Raw genomic sequence first — 14,506 nt, 5'->3', positions numbered from 1 at the left:
CTTAATATATAAGAATGTGTGTAATCCATTTAGGAAAATAGTAAGGCCCTGCAGATAAATGAGCAAAGGAAAGTGAACATTTCACAATAAAAGGAAATGCAAATGATAGTAAACTGGTATATATAAAGCCTTTTTATTCAGTCTTACAAATAATAAAAAATAAAATAAATATTTAAGATACCACTTTCTCTTATTAACATAGTTAAGATTAGAAAATGAACATTAGGGCGGCGCCTGTGGCTCAAGGAGTAGGGCACCAGTCCCATATGCCGGAGGTGGTGGGTTCAATCCCAGCCCTGGCCAAATACCACAAAAAAAAAAAAGAAAATGAACATTAATTATGAAGGTGTTAGAAGGGAAACACTTATACACAGCTGATAGCACTAATTTAGAAGTGACGAAACCAATATATATTAAGGCTTTAGAAATTTCTATATCCTTCATCCTGGAATTTCTGCATCTGAGCATACTCTTTATAGATAGCTGAATTCAAAAAAGCTGAATGGGGATTAAAATCCATTAAAGTATTATTTATTGTCATAAATAATGACAGTATCATAAATGAAAATAATACCATAAATTATTAAAGTATTTATTTAGAAAGGAAAGGCTAGAAATAGTCTAAATGTCCAGTAAAGGAGAATTATTTGTTAAATTATTGTATGTCCCTAAAGTGAATTATTAGGTAACCTTTACAATTTTATTTATGAAGTGTTAATGACACTCTGAAGGTGCTCAGATTGTAGCTCAGTGAACTAGATGCTATGTACTATATTGCATCTCAGCTGGATGGAAAGTTATGCAGGGATTAAAAGATTGGAAATAGGTGTCAAAATGGTAAGCAGTTATCTCTGGGACTACAACTGGTCTATGTTTTACAATAAGAAGCTAATTTTTATAATAATTAAGAAAATGCCAGGAAGACTGTGTTATGAACCAGTGTGATGAAAATATGTCAAATGGTCTGTAAAACCAGTGTATGGTGTCCCATGATCACATTAATGTACACAGCTATGATTTAATAATAATTAAAAAAGAAATCAAAATGTGCAATTATGCAAATTGTAAATGTGTTAAATTAAGGTTCCATATAATGAAACTATATTTCTTCTCAAACAATTAATGATTGAATTAAAATGAGTTGAGTTATATCTCTCAAGTGAAAAAAAAAAAAAGAAGCCATTTTATATAATTTTTTATAATTAAAAGCCATTGAAGAATATGAAACAAACTTTACCACCCAAAAGGAAACTAAAACACTTTTATTTACCTCCTTGGGGATTTAAATGGGTTCCATATAGCCTCAAAAGAAATTTAGAAAATCGTCATTCTCAAATGAATTATTGCCAACATCCAAACCAGATAAATTCAGCATAAAAAGAAGTCTACTTTGTCCTCCAGTGATGATTCTTGGAACAGACTGGATACTTGCCAGTTCTTCCCTTTCCTTTGGACTCTGAACCATTCTTAGGCAACATGTCCCTCCGCTCCTACCACTCCACCCCTTGTGTTTTTGTTCTAAATCACATGAACATGAATGTTTTGGTTTCAAAAGGAAGGCTTAAAAATATACGTGTAAAATGTTCAGAAGTTATAAAAGTAGCTTCACAACATCATGCCCAACTTCATTTTTATCGGAGGCTTTCACTCATACTGATGAGTTTACATTCACTTTGTTGGCCTAAAAGGGGAAAGTACTGGTGGGGGCAGAATTATAATTGTTTTCATGTCTAAAATCTGTTGGCTCAAAATTCTAAGAACTCATAGCTGTTAATGCCTCTGTGTCATCACCAAGTTCACTGTACTTTCCTTCCCCCCCGCTTTTTGACCTTGACTCTTCCAATTTTTTAAAAACTTTTTTTTCATTTACACCATAGTGCTGAAAACTATGAACTATTATTATGAAAATAGCAAAATCCAGGGGTGAACTTCAACCCATACAGATATCCAAATCTAGCAAACCCTCCCCCCAGATATATATAATCAGAGAGCATTTCTGTTAGAAGTGTTTTTATTGGTGGTGTTTTGTTTTTATTTCTTGAGTTGTGGTTTTGCAATTTGACCTCTGGGTCTCTTTCCTCATTTTTTTTTAAAAGTTAAATGTGATATATCTCAACCCCTGTGTAACTCTATTCTGTGAGCTCATTTCCAGCTCTATTTCCAGGAATGAGCTAATAAAACTGGATAAGGGATAGTGGTAAAGTGGTAAATGTCTCAGTGAAACATTTCTAAGCTCTTGCCTGGTTTGAATAATACTAATTGGCCTCACACTGTCTTTAGGAATTAAGGATCCAGTCCATACATTATCATAATATTTGAGAGTAATCTCAAAAATAATGTTTTTCCCCCAATAAGAATTTTGTAACAATTTATGACCACATTTCATGAGCATGAAAACTAATTCCTCTGTAAGTTGTGAATTTTTGGAGTTTCATTAAATGTAATTCTCAGAAATTGAACTGTGTCCAGATCTGAATTCAAATTAAGGATGTAAGAAGAAATTTCCTTGTTAGCCTGTGACGCATTTACTTTCACAGACCTTATTGAAAGCTCACTAGGTTAGGCTAATTTAGGGAGGTTGTGAGTGGTAGAAAAATCTGAATACTAGGTCTGTTTATTCCCTCTAATAACTAGAACCAGCCTACTTGAACCACCCTTAGTATAATAGATATTTTGTTTTTCTGAGTATAAGTAAGTCTTTGCCTGGAATTACTATGTCAGGAAACAGTCCAAACGTTTCTAGCTTCTGTTTGTTCTGTGAATTTGTTACTCTGTCAAACTGATGTTCCCAGCATTTCCTGGGGTAAACATTCCCTGTCCGGTCCCACTTAACGCTCTGAGAAGCTCTGACGTCCTCTGATACTGGAGGGGAGAGGACCAGGAATAATGACCAGAAGCCCGGAAGTGCTCAAAGGATAGCAGAAGAGATGGGAGTACCAGAACAGGGCCCACTTGTGGTTAAGAATCTCACCTGTGTTTGGTAGGAATCTCTCTGGGTCAGAGATGCTTTCCTTTCTTTTGTAAATTAAATCCACTTAACAGACCTGCTATGTGACAGTATATTTTAGAAGAAACAGGATAGTTTAGAAGAGGAGAAAACTTAGTGAACCCCAACCTTCATGCAGTTGGGAGGTATAGTACTCACAGAGAGGGAGGGAGAATGATCTTTACCTAGGCAGTCAGAGGCTGTCCAAGGAGCATCGCCTGCTCTGGATCCTGACACGTGTTTACCAGGGAGAGAAGAGCTGGAAGAGGCACTCTGTTCAGAGAGAATAGAGTGTGGAAAGGCAGGAGGAAAGTGCGGTTCGGGAGAGAGTGTGAGGGCTGCAGCGTGGCTGAAGCTGAAAGTAGAAGGGTAGGAAAAGGTTTGCAAAGGAAGGTTGAGGTCATATCAGAGGGCTTAATTTTTTAACACAAGGAATGTGTAGCTTAATAGACAGTGGTAAGCCAGTGGGAGTGTGGTGGCTCACGCCTATAATCCTAGCACTCTGGGAGGTCGAGGCAGGAGGATTGTTTGAGCTCAGAAGTTGGAGACCAACCCAAACAGTAGGGAGAACCATCTCTACTAAAAAGAGAAAAATTAGCCCAGTTTTGTGGTGGGCACCTGTAGTCCCAGTTACTCTGGAGGATGAGGCAAGAGGATGGCTTGAAGTCAGGAGCTTGAGGTTGCTGTGAGCTGGGCTAACTCCATGGCACTCTAGCCTGGGCAACAGAGTGAGACTCTGTCTCAAAAAAAAAAAAAAAAAAAAAGAAAGTGAGAAGCCCTTGCCAGTGGTAGATTCAGCCTGGGCTATAATGATTTGTATTTTGTAAAAGTGATTCAGGAGACAACACAAAAGGTGGACTCATCAGCCCACCTAGCTGGGAGGCTGTTTCTGGAAGCTGAAGGAACTAATTGATGGGAGAAGAGGTCATTAGTTGAGATTTGTATAGACAGGGAAGAGGAGCAAATTTAGGAAGTCAGGCCACACAGTAGAGTTGGCCTGTGGAGTTTGTGGTGCCTGAAGTACTCCTGATGCAAATGCCCAGGATGTATTGGAAACAGAGATCTTCACCTGAAGAGGCAGAGGGAAGGGCGGGAGGGATGGAGCCCCAGCGTGTATTGAGAGGACAGGGGAGAGGGGTTCCTTGAGGAGTAGCTGCATCTAGTCCAGAGGCTTTGCTGACGCAGGTGTCTGCTGCACCAGGGTCTCTCCTCTCCCTTCATCTTCCTTGTTGTGCTTTCCTATAACATGTGCACCCATTCACGGACCCTTCTGCTCTTAGGCAGGGATCAGCAGACTTTTTCTGTGAAGGGCCAATAATGCCTTAGGCCTTGCTGGCCACAAACTCTTTCCATCACATATTCTTTCTGCCCCCCTCCCCCCAACATTTAAAAATGTAAACATCATTCTTCTTTTGAGGGCCAAGCATATATGGACATTGGGCTGAGTTAGGCCCATGGGCCATAGTTTATGTCCCGCGTTGTAAGGTATCAGGAATTGATCCCATTAAAAAAAAAAACTGATGCTTGTCTTGGAGAATATTCGCATCAAGAGAAAAAGAGAAAAGATCACTGTGGTAACCGAATGTGTTTGTTGTGAGGTAAATGCTACCCATGGGCTTCTAGGCCTTTTCTTCCCAGGGAGTGCCTGCCCCTCGTCATTCTCTGGCCAACTCCGTGTCACCCTGCAGACTACAGCGATGTCCTTTCCTTCTGGAAAGCATTCAGGACCTCCTGGTCCGAGTTAATGCCCTTTCTGAGTGCTCCCAGGGCACCCTGTACTTCCCACCTTAGGCATTGCCTAGGGGCCTCTGTATCTCTCACCAGGCTCTGAGCTCCAGCTGGGCAGGGAGCAGCTTCTGCACCGTGGTGTTCCCAGCACCCAGCACACGATAGATTGTCATAGATTAAGGTGAAGGGAGACTGGGTGAGGAGTACAGTGGGTAAGGCAGGGACCCCAGGGCTGGGCAGACCTAGTTCAGGTCATAGCTCTAAGATTTACCAGTCGCCTGGCTTTGGACAAGTTATCTAAGCTTTCTGTGCTGCTGCATCTATACACTGAGGATGACAGGCCAACATACAGGAGGAGGAGCTGTGGCCATTGAATACAGCATGGAGGGCTTGTAGCCTAATGTTGCACATTAGCTCCTACTGTTGTAATACACTGTAATATTACTGTGCTAGTGCAGGTTATGACCACTACCACCATTATTGCCAAGTCTCCGTAACTACTACCTATTCCAGTCTGGTTATGTGTAGGGGTAGAGAGAACTCTGGAGTCATACTGCCTGAGTTCCACTGACAGTGGAACTCAGGCTTGTGTGGTTCTATACTGAACAAGTTTCTCAACCTCTCTGTGTCTCCAGTAGCCACTAGTTGTACCTAAATTCAAAGAGTTATTACAAAGACTAAATGAGAAAATTAATGTAAAGCATTAAGAATAGTGGCTGGTACCTAGTAATGTCAATTAAGTGTTAATTATTATCTTAATTAATGAAGTTGGACTTTGACCTTAGCTGTTAATCCTATGATATACAGTTTACGAGCATCTTCTGTGTCCCAGATCTTCAGATTTGTGACTGTTCAAATGAATTACTCTTTTCTTGACTCAAAATAATGCAATTTATATAAAAATCCTGGAATATCTTCTTGGCTCCCCATATTGTCATGATGGACTGAATGACCTTGAATAAATGTCAGCATATAATCTGTGGTTTGCTGTTCTTGGGTGGCACCATCCTCCTCATTTGCCTCTGTCTGACAGACTAAGCCACTTGCCATTGCCGGTTTCCTATCTCCCAACATAAACAGGTGGAAATGCCAGCCCAGACACAGCTCAGCTCAGAGAGCTGTTACAGTGAGGTCATGGATGAGAAATGAGCACAGAAACAAGGGGTCTTTAAACATCTCCACTGCTGTTGTCATATAAATGTCATGAGTCTGTTGCTGAGAGTCAGACTTCATGATTACATTAGTTTTAACATGTATTCCAGGCAGTGATTATTCTTTTTACTTTTCACTACTTACTTTCTCTTTTCAATATTGTAATAGTCATGTATGAAGTTCATGATACCACCCAGCAAACCTGCAGATGCAATTTCATTTTTTAATTCATCACCAACAAATTTGGCCAAATAGCATTTTAAGCCTCAAAATTTATGTATTTCGTTTTTCTCTCTGACAGGGCAGACAGTTTACAGAAGAATCAAGACCTGGAATTTGAAAGAAATAAAGAAAGATTTGAATTTTTAAAGGTATGGGCAGCATTTGATTCTGCTGTTTGGTTTTCTATATACATGAGACACAAGGCAGAGGTGCCAAGGAGACGGGCTGAGTAAGGGTACCGCGTGTGTTCTTAGTGTTCTTTCCATTTCTCAATTCTAGTGGGGCTCCCAGGCTTTCCACAACATGCGGATTATTCCCCCTGGCTCAGGAATCATCCACCAGGTGAATTTGGAATATTTGGCAAGAGTGGTGTTTGATCAGGATGGATACTACTATCCAGACAGCCTTGTGGGCACGGATTCACACACTACCATGATTGATGGTTTGGGCGTTCTTGGTTGGGGTGAGTCTTCTTCCAGGTTTCTGTGTCTTCCCTGTATATGCTGTTCTCGGGGAGGTACCTTACTTCACTTTGATGTCATTACAGCCCAGTAGCATGAATTTGCATGACCACAAGTATCAGAGAGGTACTTTTACTTTTGTCTGTTTTATTCACTGCTGTTTTTCCAGTATCCAGAAAAGCTCTTTATACTTAAGTGCTCCATGATTATGAACTGGAAGAAAGTATTTTTAGCATAAATGAAAATCACTTGGGGTGTTTGTTATACTTGGGGATTCCTGAAGCCTACGCTCCTTTGGATGTGGCACTGAGGGTTTTTTTTTTTTCTTTTTGAGACAGAGTCTCAAGCTGTCACCCTGGGTAGAGCGCTATAGTGTCACAGCTCACAGCAACCTCAAACTCTTGGGCTTAAGCAATTCTCTTGCCTAAGACTCCCAAGTAGCTGGGACTACAGGCACCCGCCACAACGCCTAGCTATTTTTTGGTTGTAGTTGTTGTTTGGCAGGCCGGGGCTGGATTCAAACCAGCCAGCTCCGGTATATGTGGCTGGCGCCTCAACCACTTGAGCTACAAGCACCGCACCTTCACTGAGGGGATTTTGATACAAGTATTTGGGAGGATACACTTTGAGAAACACTTGTGAAAAAATTTGTAGAAAGAAATAGAGATAAAATAATTACTCTTTATGGATACATAACACAACTCCATACCTGTTAAACATTGTGGGTGGTTTATTACCTGTTAATAACACTGAGTTTGTTTCTGAGAGATACAGGGAATGATGAAAGCATTACTCTGGTCATGCATTCTTTGCAGGTGTGGGGGGTATCGAAGCAGAAGCTGTCATGCTGGGTCAGCCAATCAGCATGGTGCTTCCCCAGGTGGTTGGCTACAAACTGATGGGAAAGCCCCACCCTCTGGTAACGTCCACTGACATCGTGCTCACCATTACCAAGGTAAGGGTGTCCTGCCTCTTCTGTGGTCGTGGAAACCACACTGACAAACAGGGATGAAATACATATTAGAGGCTCCCTTGGTTTTGTGTGCTCTAGAAATTCTGGGAAACTTATTACATTGATGATTTTTAAAAGAGATGAGATAAGGGGAGTGTTCGGAGTTTATGTTTAAACAATTTTTTCCCTCTCTTTTTCATCTTTTTTTTTTTTCTTTTTTTATTTGCTTGTTTCCTTTTCTTTCATTTTAAAAAATGTTTTAATTTTTTTTTGTGGATATGTTTAGATAATTTGTTCATTTTACTCCCTGTTGCTGCATGGATCTTTTTCTTAAATTTTTTTTAAATTATGAAATAGTTTAAATACACAGAAATTAAAATGACTTTCACATACTTATCACCCAGATTTTTTTTTTTTTTTTTGAGACAGAGTCTCTTTTTGTCGGTGGCATCACAGCTCACAGCAACCTCAAACTCTTTGGTTTTAAGTGATTCCCTTGTCTCTACCTCCCAAGTAGCTGGGACTACAGGTGGCTGCCACGATGCCCAGCTATTTTTTGGTTGCAATTGTCCTTTTTTTTTAGCTGGCCCAGGCCCAGTTCGAACTTGCCTGCCTCGGTGTATTTGGTGGGCTCCCTAACCACTGAGCTACGGGTGCTGAGCCTTATCACCCACATTTAACAGATGATGACGTTTTGCCATATTTGCTTCAGAGCTCTCTCTCCCTTTTTAAAGAAATATTATGCAATTGTTTTTTGACTAAAGCCATGCTTCCCATTCCTAAAAATAGTCATCATCCTGAGGTTGTGAGAATCATTCCCGTGCATGTGTTTATACTTTCACTATATTTTTTGACATAGTTCCTCTTTACCAAATTAGTTTCGTGGTTAGTGTTTGACTTTTTTTATTCTCTTTTCTGTATTGTAAGTTACATTATTATAACAGATGTTTCTCCAAGTTGTAAAATAAAAGTTTTGTTTGTTAGCTGAGATATTATTGTCTTTTTCTTTGTGATTTGTTTGTTTTGCAAAAAGGCTATTTTATTTTGAGACACTGTTAGAAAAACAATGGTGTTTTATTACCATAAACACAATTTTTTATGATTTTATAGTTTGGAGGCTTAGAGTTCTTTATACAAACGCTATATTGTTAAAGGCCAAAGTAAGTTTCCCTTTGATTTAATCTTTGAAATTTGGAGTTGAATTTATTTCAACAACACAGCTTATCACAAGGGCCTATGCACTCTTTTTAAAGATATGGAATAATATAGAATTTGCTCACAAAATTTGGTAGAATTCCCTATAACCCAAAGAGCCTATCTATGTGGTTGTCCACAGCCAGTGAGACTGGCTTCATGCAGAGCTAAGTCAGTCACTGGGGCCTCACTCCTGGCTGATGTCTTGTGTGGAAAAGATCTGGCAAGTCAGACATGGGGACCTTTGGGTTACATTTGGCTTGAACTTGTAGCTAGAATTTTATTCATTATACTGTGAAAACAAGTCATTTTCTTACTCTAGTGCAAGTAATTCATTTAGGTTGAAAGAATTTATGAATAATATTTAGCACTTTTAGGCACTTCTAGTGATCTCATTAGAAAAAGAGTGTTATTCATTTTGAAAACTTTTCTTAGCATTATTTGCATTTTTGGCATACTTTTTCTTTGTTTTTCTAAATAAGAACTATTTTGACATAATCTTAAATTTATAGGAGAGTCAGTATAAAGATACTACAAGAATTTCTGTTATTTTTCTCCCGACTTCCTATAATGTTAACATCTTATAAAAGATGTTATTTATAAGCATTTTTAATGGCACATTTATCAAAACTAAGACGTTAACATTGGTATGGCACTCTTAACTAAAGTACAGACTAAACTAGTTTTTTTCAGCACTGTCCCTTTTCCGTTCCAGGATATCTATCATGTTGCCTTTAGCTGGCATTGCTTTTTAAATTTCATTTTTTAAAGTAGTCAAAAATATGTTGGACTAATTTATTGTTTGTGTTTATTCACAAGGCTATTTTATAAGAATTGCAAAACAATATTCTGCCTTTTAAGTGTGGGCTGTCAAGTCTCAAGCTTTTCTGTTGTTTCTGCTACTCAGCACCTCCGCCAAGTTGGGGTAGTGGGCAAATTTGTTGAGTTCTTCGGGCCAGGAGTAGCCCAGTTATCCATTGCTGACCGAGCTACAATCGCTAACATGTGTCCAGAGTACGGAGCAACTGCTGGCTTCTTCCCAGTTGATGAAGTTAGTATCAGGTACTTGGAACAGACAGGTGAGTACATAAAGGACTGCGAAAGCCGAGGGCTCTGGGTGGATGTTTCATGGAATACTGAGAATCTGCCTTCTGCCTCTGCCCTACAGAATGCAGTGGGTTAGAGTCACACCTTTTTTTTCTCTGTGGACCCAAGGTGGGTTGTTGGGATTTAAGGTGATATGAAATAGAGATGGAACATAATATGGCCAATAAAACATTCTCAGACACTCTGGAAGCCTGGATACTTAACTATGATATTTACTACTAGTTTGACATTAAACAAGTGATCTTAGTATGGTACCTACTATCTTTGGGCTGCCTGCTGTGTACCAGGCACTTGGTATGCATTTGCTGTCATCCTCTTTACAGATCTGTAGGATGCATTGATTGATTAGTTAATTAATAAGAGAAAAAACTGAAGGTAAGAGAAATGTTGTCTTACCCAAGGCTCCCACATAGTAGAGCCAGAATCCAAGCTGCATGGCTCCATAGAGGGATGGCATTCTCCAGCGCCCTTTGGGTTGCCCAGGAGGTAAAATGAGAGACAGCGTATAATGGCATTTTAAAATGTTGACAGATCTTTAACTCTTTCTATATTTACTTAGACATTTGACTTTTAACTTTGAGAAAGCTTTTATTTTAGTGTCTCAAGTTTATTTTAGAAACATTAAAGTCATTCAGTCATCCATTTAACAAATTATCAATGTCCAATCCAGTTCCCAAAGATACAGCTGTGAACAAGATAGATAAAGTCCCTGCCTCCTCGGAATTTACATTCTGGTAAAGGAGAAAGGAACAAATACACAACTGCATAAGTGTGCTAATGCAAAAGAAAGCAAGGAGGTGGGTGAAAGTCCCTGAGAGTGCTTTTTATATTATAAGAAAGTCAACAAGGGCCGTTGAAAGTAAAATTTGAACAGATGTCTAAGAAAAGGGATAAGCCATGGGAAGGGTTCCATAGGACATTTTATAGACTCCAAGTAAATCTAAGTCTTCTCCCATGGCCTGAGGAAACTCTACTGGAAAGAGTAAAGATTATGATAAAGTTTATTTTTTTAATGTTTTTATTAAATATAACGACATTGAAATTGATTAATACATCCTTGTGCCCCAAAGTATTTAAAATGAAAAAGATGTAGAGCTAAAAGAACAGAACGAGGCCAGGTATGATGGTTCATGCCTGTAATCCTAGCACTCTGGGAGGCTGAAGCAGGTGGATTGCATGAGCTTACAGGTTTGAGACCATCCTGAGCAAGAGTGAGGCCCTGTCTCTAAAAATAGCTGGGCATTGTGGTGGGCGCCTATAGTCCCAGTTACTCAGGAGGCTGAGGCAAGAGAATCACTTAAGCCCAAAAGTTCGATGTTGCTGTGAGCTGTGACGCCACAGCACTCTACCAAGGGTGACATAGTGAGACTCTGTCTCAAAACAAAACAAAACAAGTAACAGAATGAATAGTTGAGAAAATTAGCCTAAATGTGGGAAGGGACAACATGCTGGTAAGGGCAGAAGAGCTGCAGAATAAATCCCAAGGGAAGATTAGGCTGCTGGAGGTGGCCACTAAACTTCTTGATCTAGTGCCCAATTCGTAAATCTATTAAATTGGAACAGGAGTACTGCTTCAGAAGAGTCCAGCCCTTTCTCATACACAATAAGGCAGGGGTCCTCAAACTTTTTAAACAGGGGGCCAGTTCACTGTCCTCAGACCGTTGGAGGGCCAGACTATAGATAAAAAAAAAAAAAAAACTATGAACAAATTCCTATGCACACTGCACATATCTTACTTTGAAGTAAAAAAAACAAAACAGGAACAAATACAATCACGCCACCACATGTGGCCCACGGGCCATAGTTTGAGAACCCCTGCAGTAAGGTATTGTGAACAATTGGCTCCACAATAGGGCATGATAAATATATTAATGAAGCTCTTACACTTGTCTTTTCTGAGGTCCATGCTGAAAGCAGTTTAAAACAAAAAAGACCAAAAATTCTCATCTATGGTGGGTCCAAAATCCCATGTTCAGTCTCACTTAACTGTCAGAGAAATGGATGGATTGCGCATGCATTGAGCCTATTTGGTATTATCTCCTATACCATGATTGTGATAAGAATTAAATAGCAGAGGTTTCAGAGTCATATTCCTGGTGATACAGCATTGTGAGTGAAGGCTTTGAGCTTTGGAGTCAAATTCAAGTTCAGATCCTGGATCTGCCATTTTCTGCCTATGTTCTGTGGAAAAATTACTTAAATCTTGAGCTACCATTTCCTCATTTATAAATGAGAATACCAATTGTACTTGTCTCACAGGGTCTTGATAAGGGTTAGAGATTGAGGTAATACATCAGAACATTTAGCACACAATGCAGGAGGCACACAGAAAGTGCTTAAGGGCATGGGGTGGGGTGGGTTATTATTTTCAATATAAGAATGTGGAATGCTGAAAGTCTTTATGGCCAGTTGAAGGTAGACACATATGTGTGCCTTGACAGTTAGCTTAGGTATAGGATCATCATAATTGGGGCTGTGACCAAAAAGAGAGGGCGGCCAGGGAGGTGGCTCACACCTGTAGTCTTGGCACTTTAGGAGGCTGAGGTAAAAGGATTGCTTGGGGCCAGGAGTTTGAGGTTGCAGTGTCTCACTAGCCCAGACAATAGGGCTGTCTCAAATAAAAAACAAAACAAACCTAAAAAAGCAAAAAGAGGAGGGTACTATAGGTAAACCAGAATCTTTTTCAGATATAGTTACTTGGTTAAGAACAACACATCAATTAGTGACTGCTCATAAAAAGTAGCATCAGCTAGGGAGTGAGAATGTTAGCCTGGAAGCTAAAATATCAACAGCTCTTGGGGTGGGGCTGTGTGAGTGAAACATACATAACTTACTTGTGTAATTTCTGTTGGAAGTGTTAGTTTATAATCTTTAACCAGGAAATATTAATATTTGTTACATGTTAATTCTTGACATGCCATTTAGGTCGTGACGAAAAAACAATAAAGCACATTAAAAAATATCTCCAGAGTGTCGGAATGTTTCGAGATTTCAATGACCCATCTCAAGACCCAGACTTCGCCCAGGTATGAGAGTACCTTCTCCAGAGCACTGTTTCTTCCTCCTGAGGCCTACGATTTTAGTTGCATGAGTTTTTCCCTGGGGAGGGGGGTACACTTGTAGGAAATAAGTCACTGCCAACTTTTGCAGGAGAACAGAATGTTAAAAGGATGAAAAATCCAAAGGATGGGGAAAGTGTAAACATAGAAATTAATACGTAGCAGTGTAATGTCTTAATGTTCCTACTGGCCTGATCAGTGTGAGCCCAGCTTGTTCCCTCTTCTGAGCTACTGCTTCACACTCTTATGTGGAAGACCACTGAAAGACTTGACCAGAGGGATGAGCGCTGTTTAAGCTAAACCCATCATTATTATAGATCTAGGAAGAAGAGAAGGTACAAACCTATCAGTTCTATTTATCCAGAGATTGACCTTAGTTTTCTAGGATGCAAACTGAACCCACATATTTTTAGACAGCCAAGGTTGGAGGGTAAACTGGACCTGGGACTCCTGTTTTGTTACATGTTACATCAAGGAAAGGAAATATTTAGTTAGACTAAGACCGATTTCCTCGCATTGATGACTTAATGGCTGCATCTCTCCCAAATCACTGTAGAAGTATAATAGGTATAAGGCAGTGTTCACCTTGATCTTTCTAAGAGGCAGCAAGGCCTCCTGTCTCACTCTGCCCATCTTGATCTTGGAAAATTAAACCACTTAAGTGTTAAGAGTGAACAGTGGCTTTTTTGTTTTTGAATGTGGTAGTTTTGTTTCATTGCTTATTTCTATTGTGATATTTAAAATTCTTTGGCATGCCTTGTCATTCCTCTTTGTAGGTATAATGTGTATTCTCTAATTTCTTTTGGGTGAACAGGTTGTGGAATTAGATTTAAAAACAGTGGTGCCTTGTTGCAGTGGACCCAAGAGGCCTCAGGACAAAATTGCTGTGTCTGACATGAAAAAGGACTTTGAGAGCTGCCTTGGAGCCAAGGTAGGGGTCTGGAAGAAGAAGTTAAACTCCTCTGACCCCACCCCATGCCTTGTTTCTGTCCACTCACTGATGACTCTTTGCAGCCTGGTGCTGAAGGTTCTCTACTCTGTTCAGAAGTTCTTACTGACAGCCATTAGCTACAGGCCACACAACTCAACCCACCGTTCTCAGCCTATCTCCTTTTCACTTGACTCTGGCCATATTGTTTACTCTCCTTACCCAAGCTTTTCAGGCCACTGTCTCTTCCTAATTATTTAATGTCATGTCCTGGTATGTTAGCTCTGTAAAACTCACCGCAGATACCAGCTCCTCTGCAGTGTGGCTTCAGTATCTCGTAGCAGAAAGTCATCTTTCCCTTGTAACTTCCTGGCCCTTGGTCTGAAACCCTCTTGATGGTGTTCCATATTCTTCAACTTACATCGTTGGTACTTTATTTGCATGTATGATTTCTCGTACCAGACTTTATGTTTGAGAATAGGATTGTGTCTTAATCTCCTGGTATCTCAAAGTATCTAGCATATTTTCTGCTACATAGTAGATTTTCACTTATCCAAATGAATGGATAAGAGGTACGATGGGTTTTATCTGGTGAACACCAACATTATACCAAATGTTTATCTGTAGTTTGTATAACTTTTTTTTCTTTTTCTTTTTCTTTTTTTTTTTGAGACAGATTCTTACTCTGTCGCCCTGTATAGAGGGGCATTACATAAT

The 14,506-nt window shown here is 39.7% G+C and overlaps 1 protein-coding gene across 3 annotated transcripts in view; it reads left to right on the top strand.

The window, feature by feature from the left end:
* Window positions 1-14,506, top strand: part of ACO1 (aconitase 1) — a 62,750-nt gene that overhangs the window by 29,684 nt on the left and 18,560 nt on the right. For all 3 annotated transcript variants that reach the window (XM_053571033.1, XM_053571042.1, XM_053571024.1), the window contains 6 exons: window positions 6,168-6,237; window positions 6,368-6,551; window positions 7,365-7,504; window positions 9,603-9,774; window positions 12,728-12,828; window positions 13,676-13,792. In XM_053571033.1, the coding sequence (XP_053427008.1) occupies window positions 6,168-6,237; window positions 6,368-6,551; window positions 7,365-7,504; window positions 9,603-9,774; window positions 12,728-12,828; window positions 13,676-13,792 (784 nt within the window). The remainder of the gene's footprint in view (window positions 1-6,167; window positions 6,238-6,367; window positions 6,552-7,364; window positions 7,505-9,602; window positions 9,775-12,727; window positions 12,829-13,675; window positions 13,793-14,506) is intronic.

The sequence above is a fragment of the Nycticebus coucang genome, chromosome 2 (genome assembly GCF_027406575.1).
Source record: "Nycticebus coucang isolate mNycCou1 chromosome 2, mNycCou1.pri, whole genome shotgun sequence".
Classification (NCBI taxonomy): domain Eukaryota; kingdom Metazoa; phylum Chordata; class Mammalia; order Primates; family Lorisidae; genus Nycticebus; species Nycticebus coucang.
The sequence above is the reverse complement of the archived record's forward strand: the minus strand, read 5'-3'. Positions and strand labels throughout refer to the sequence as shown.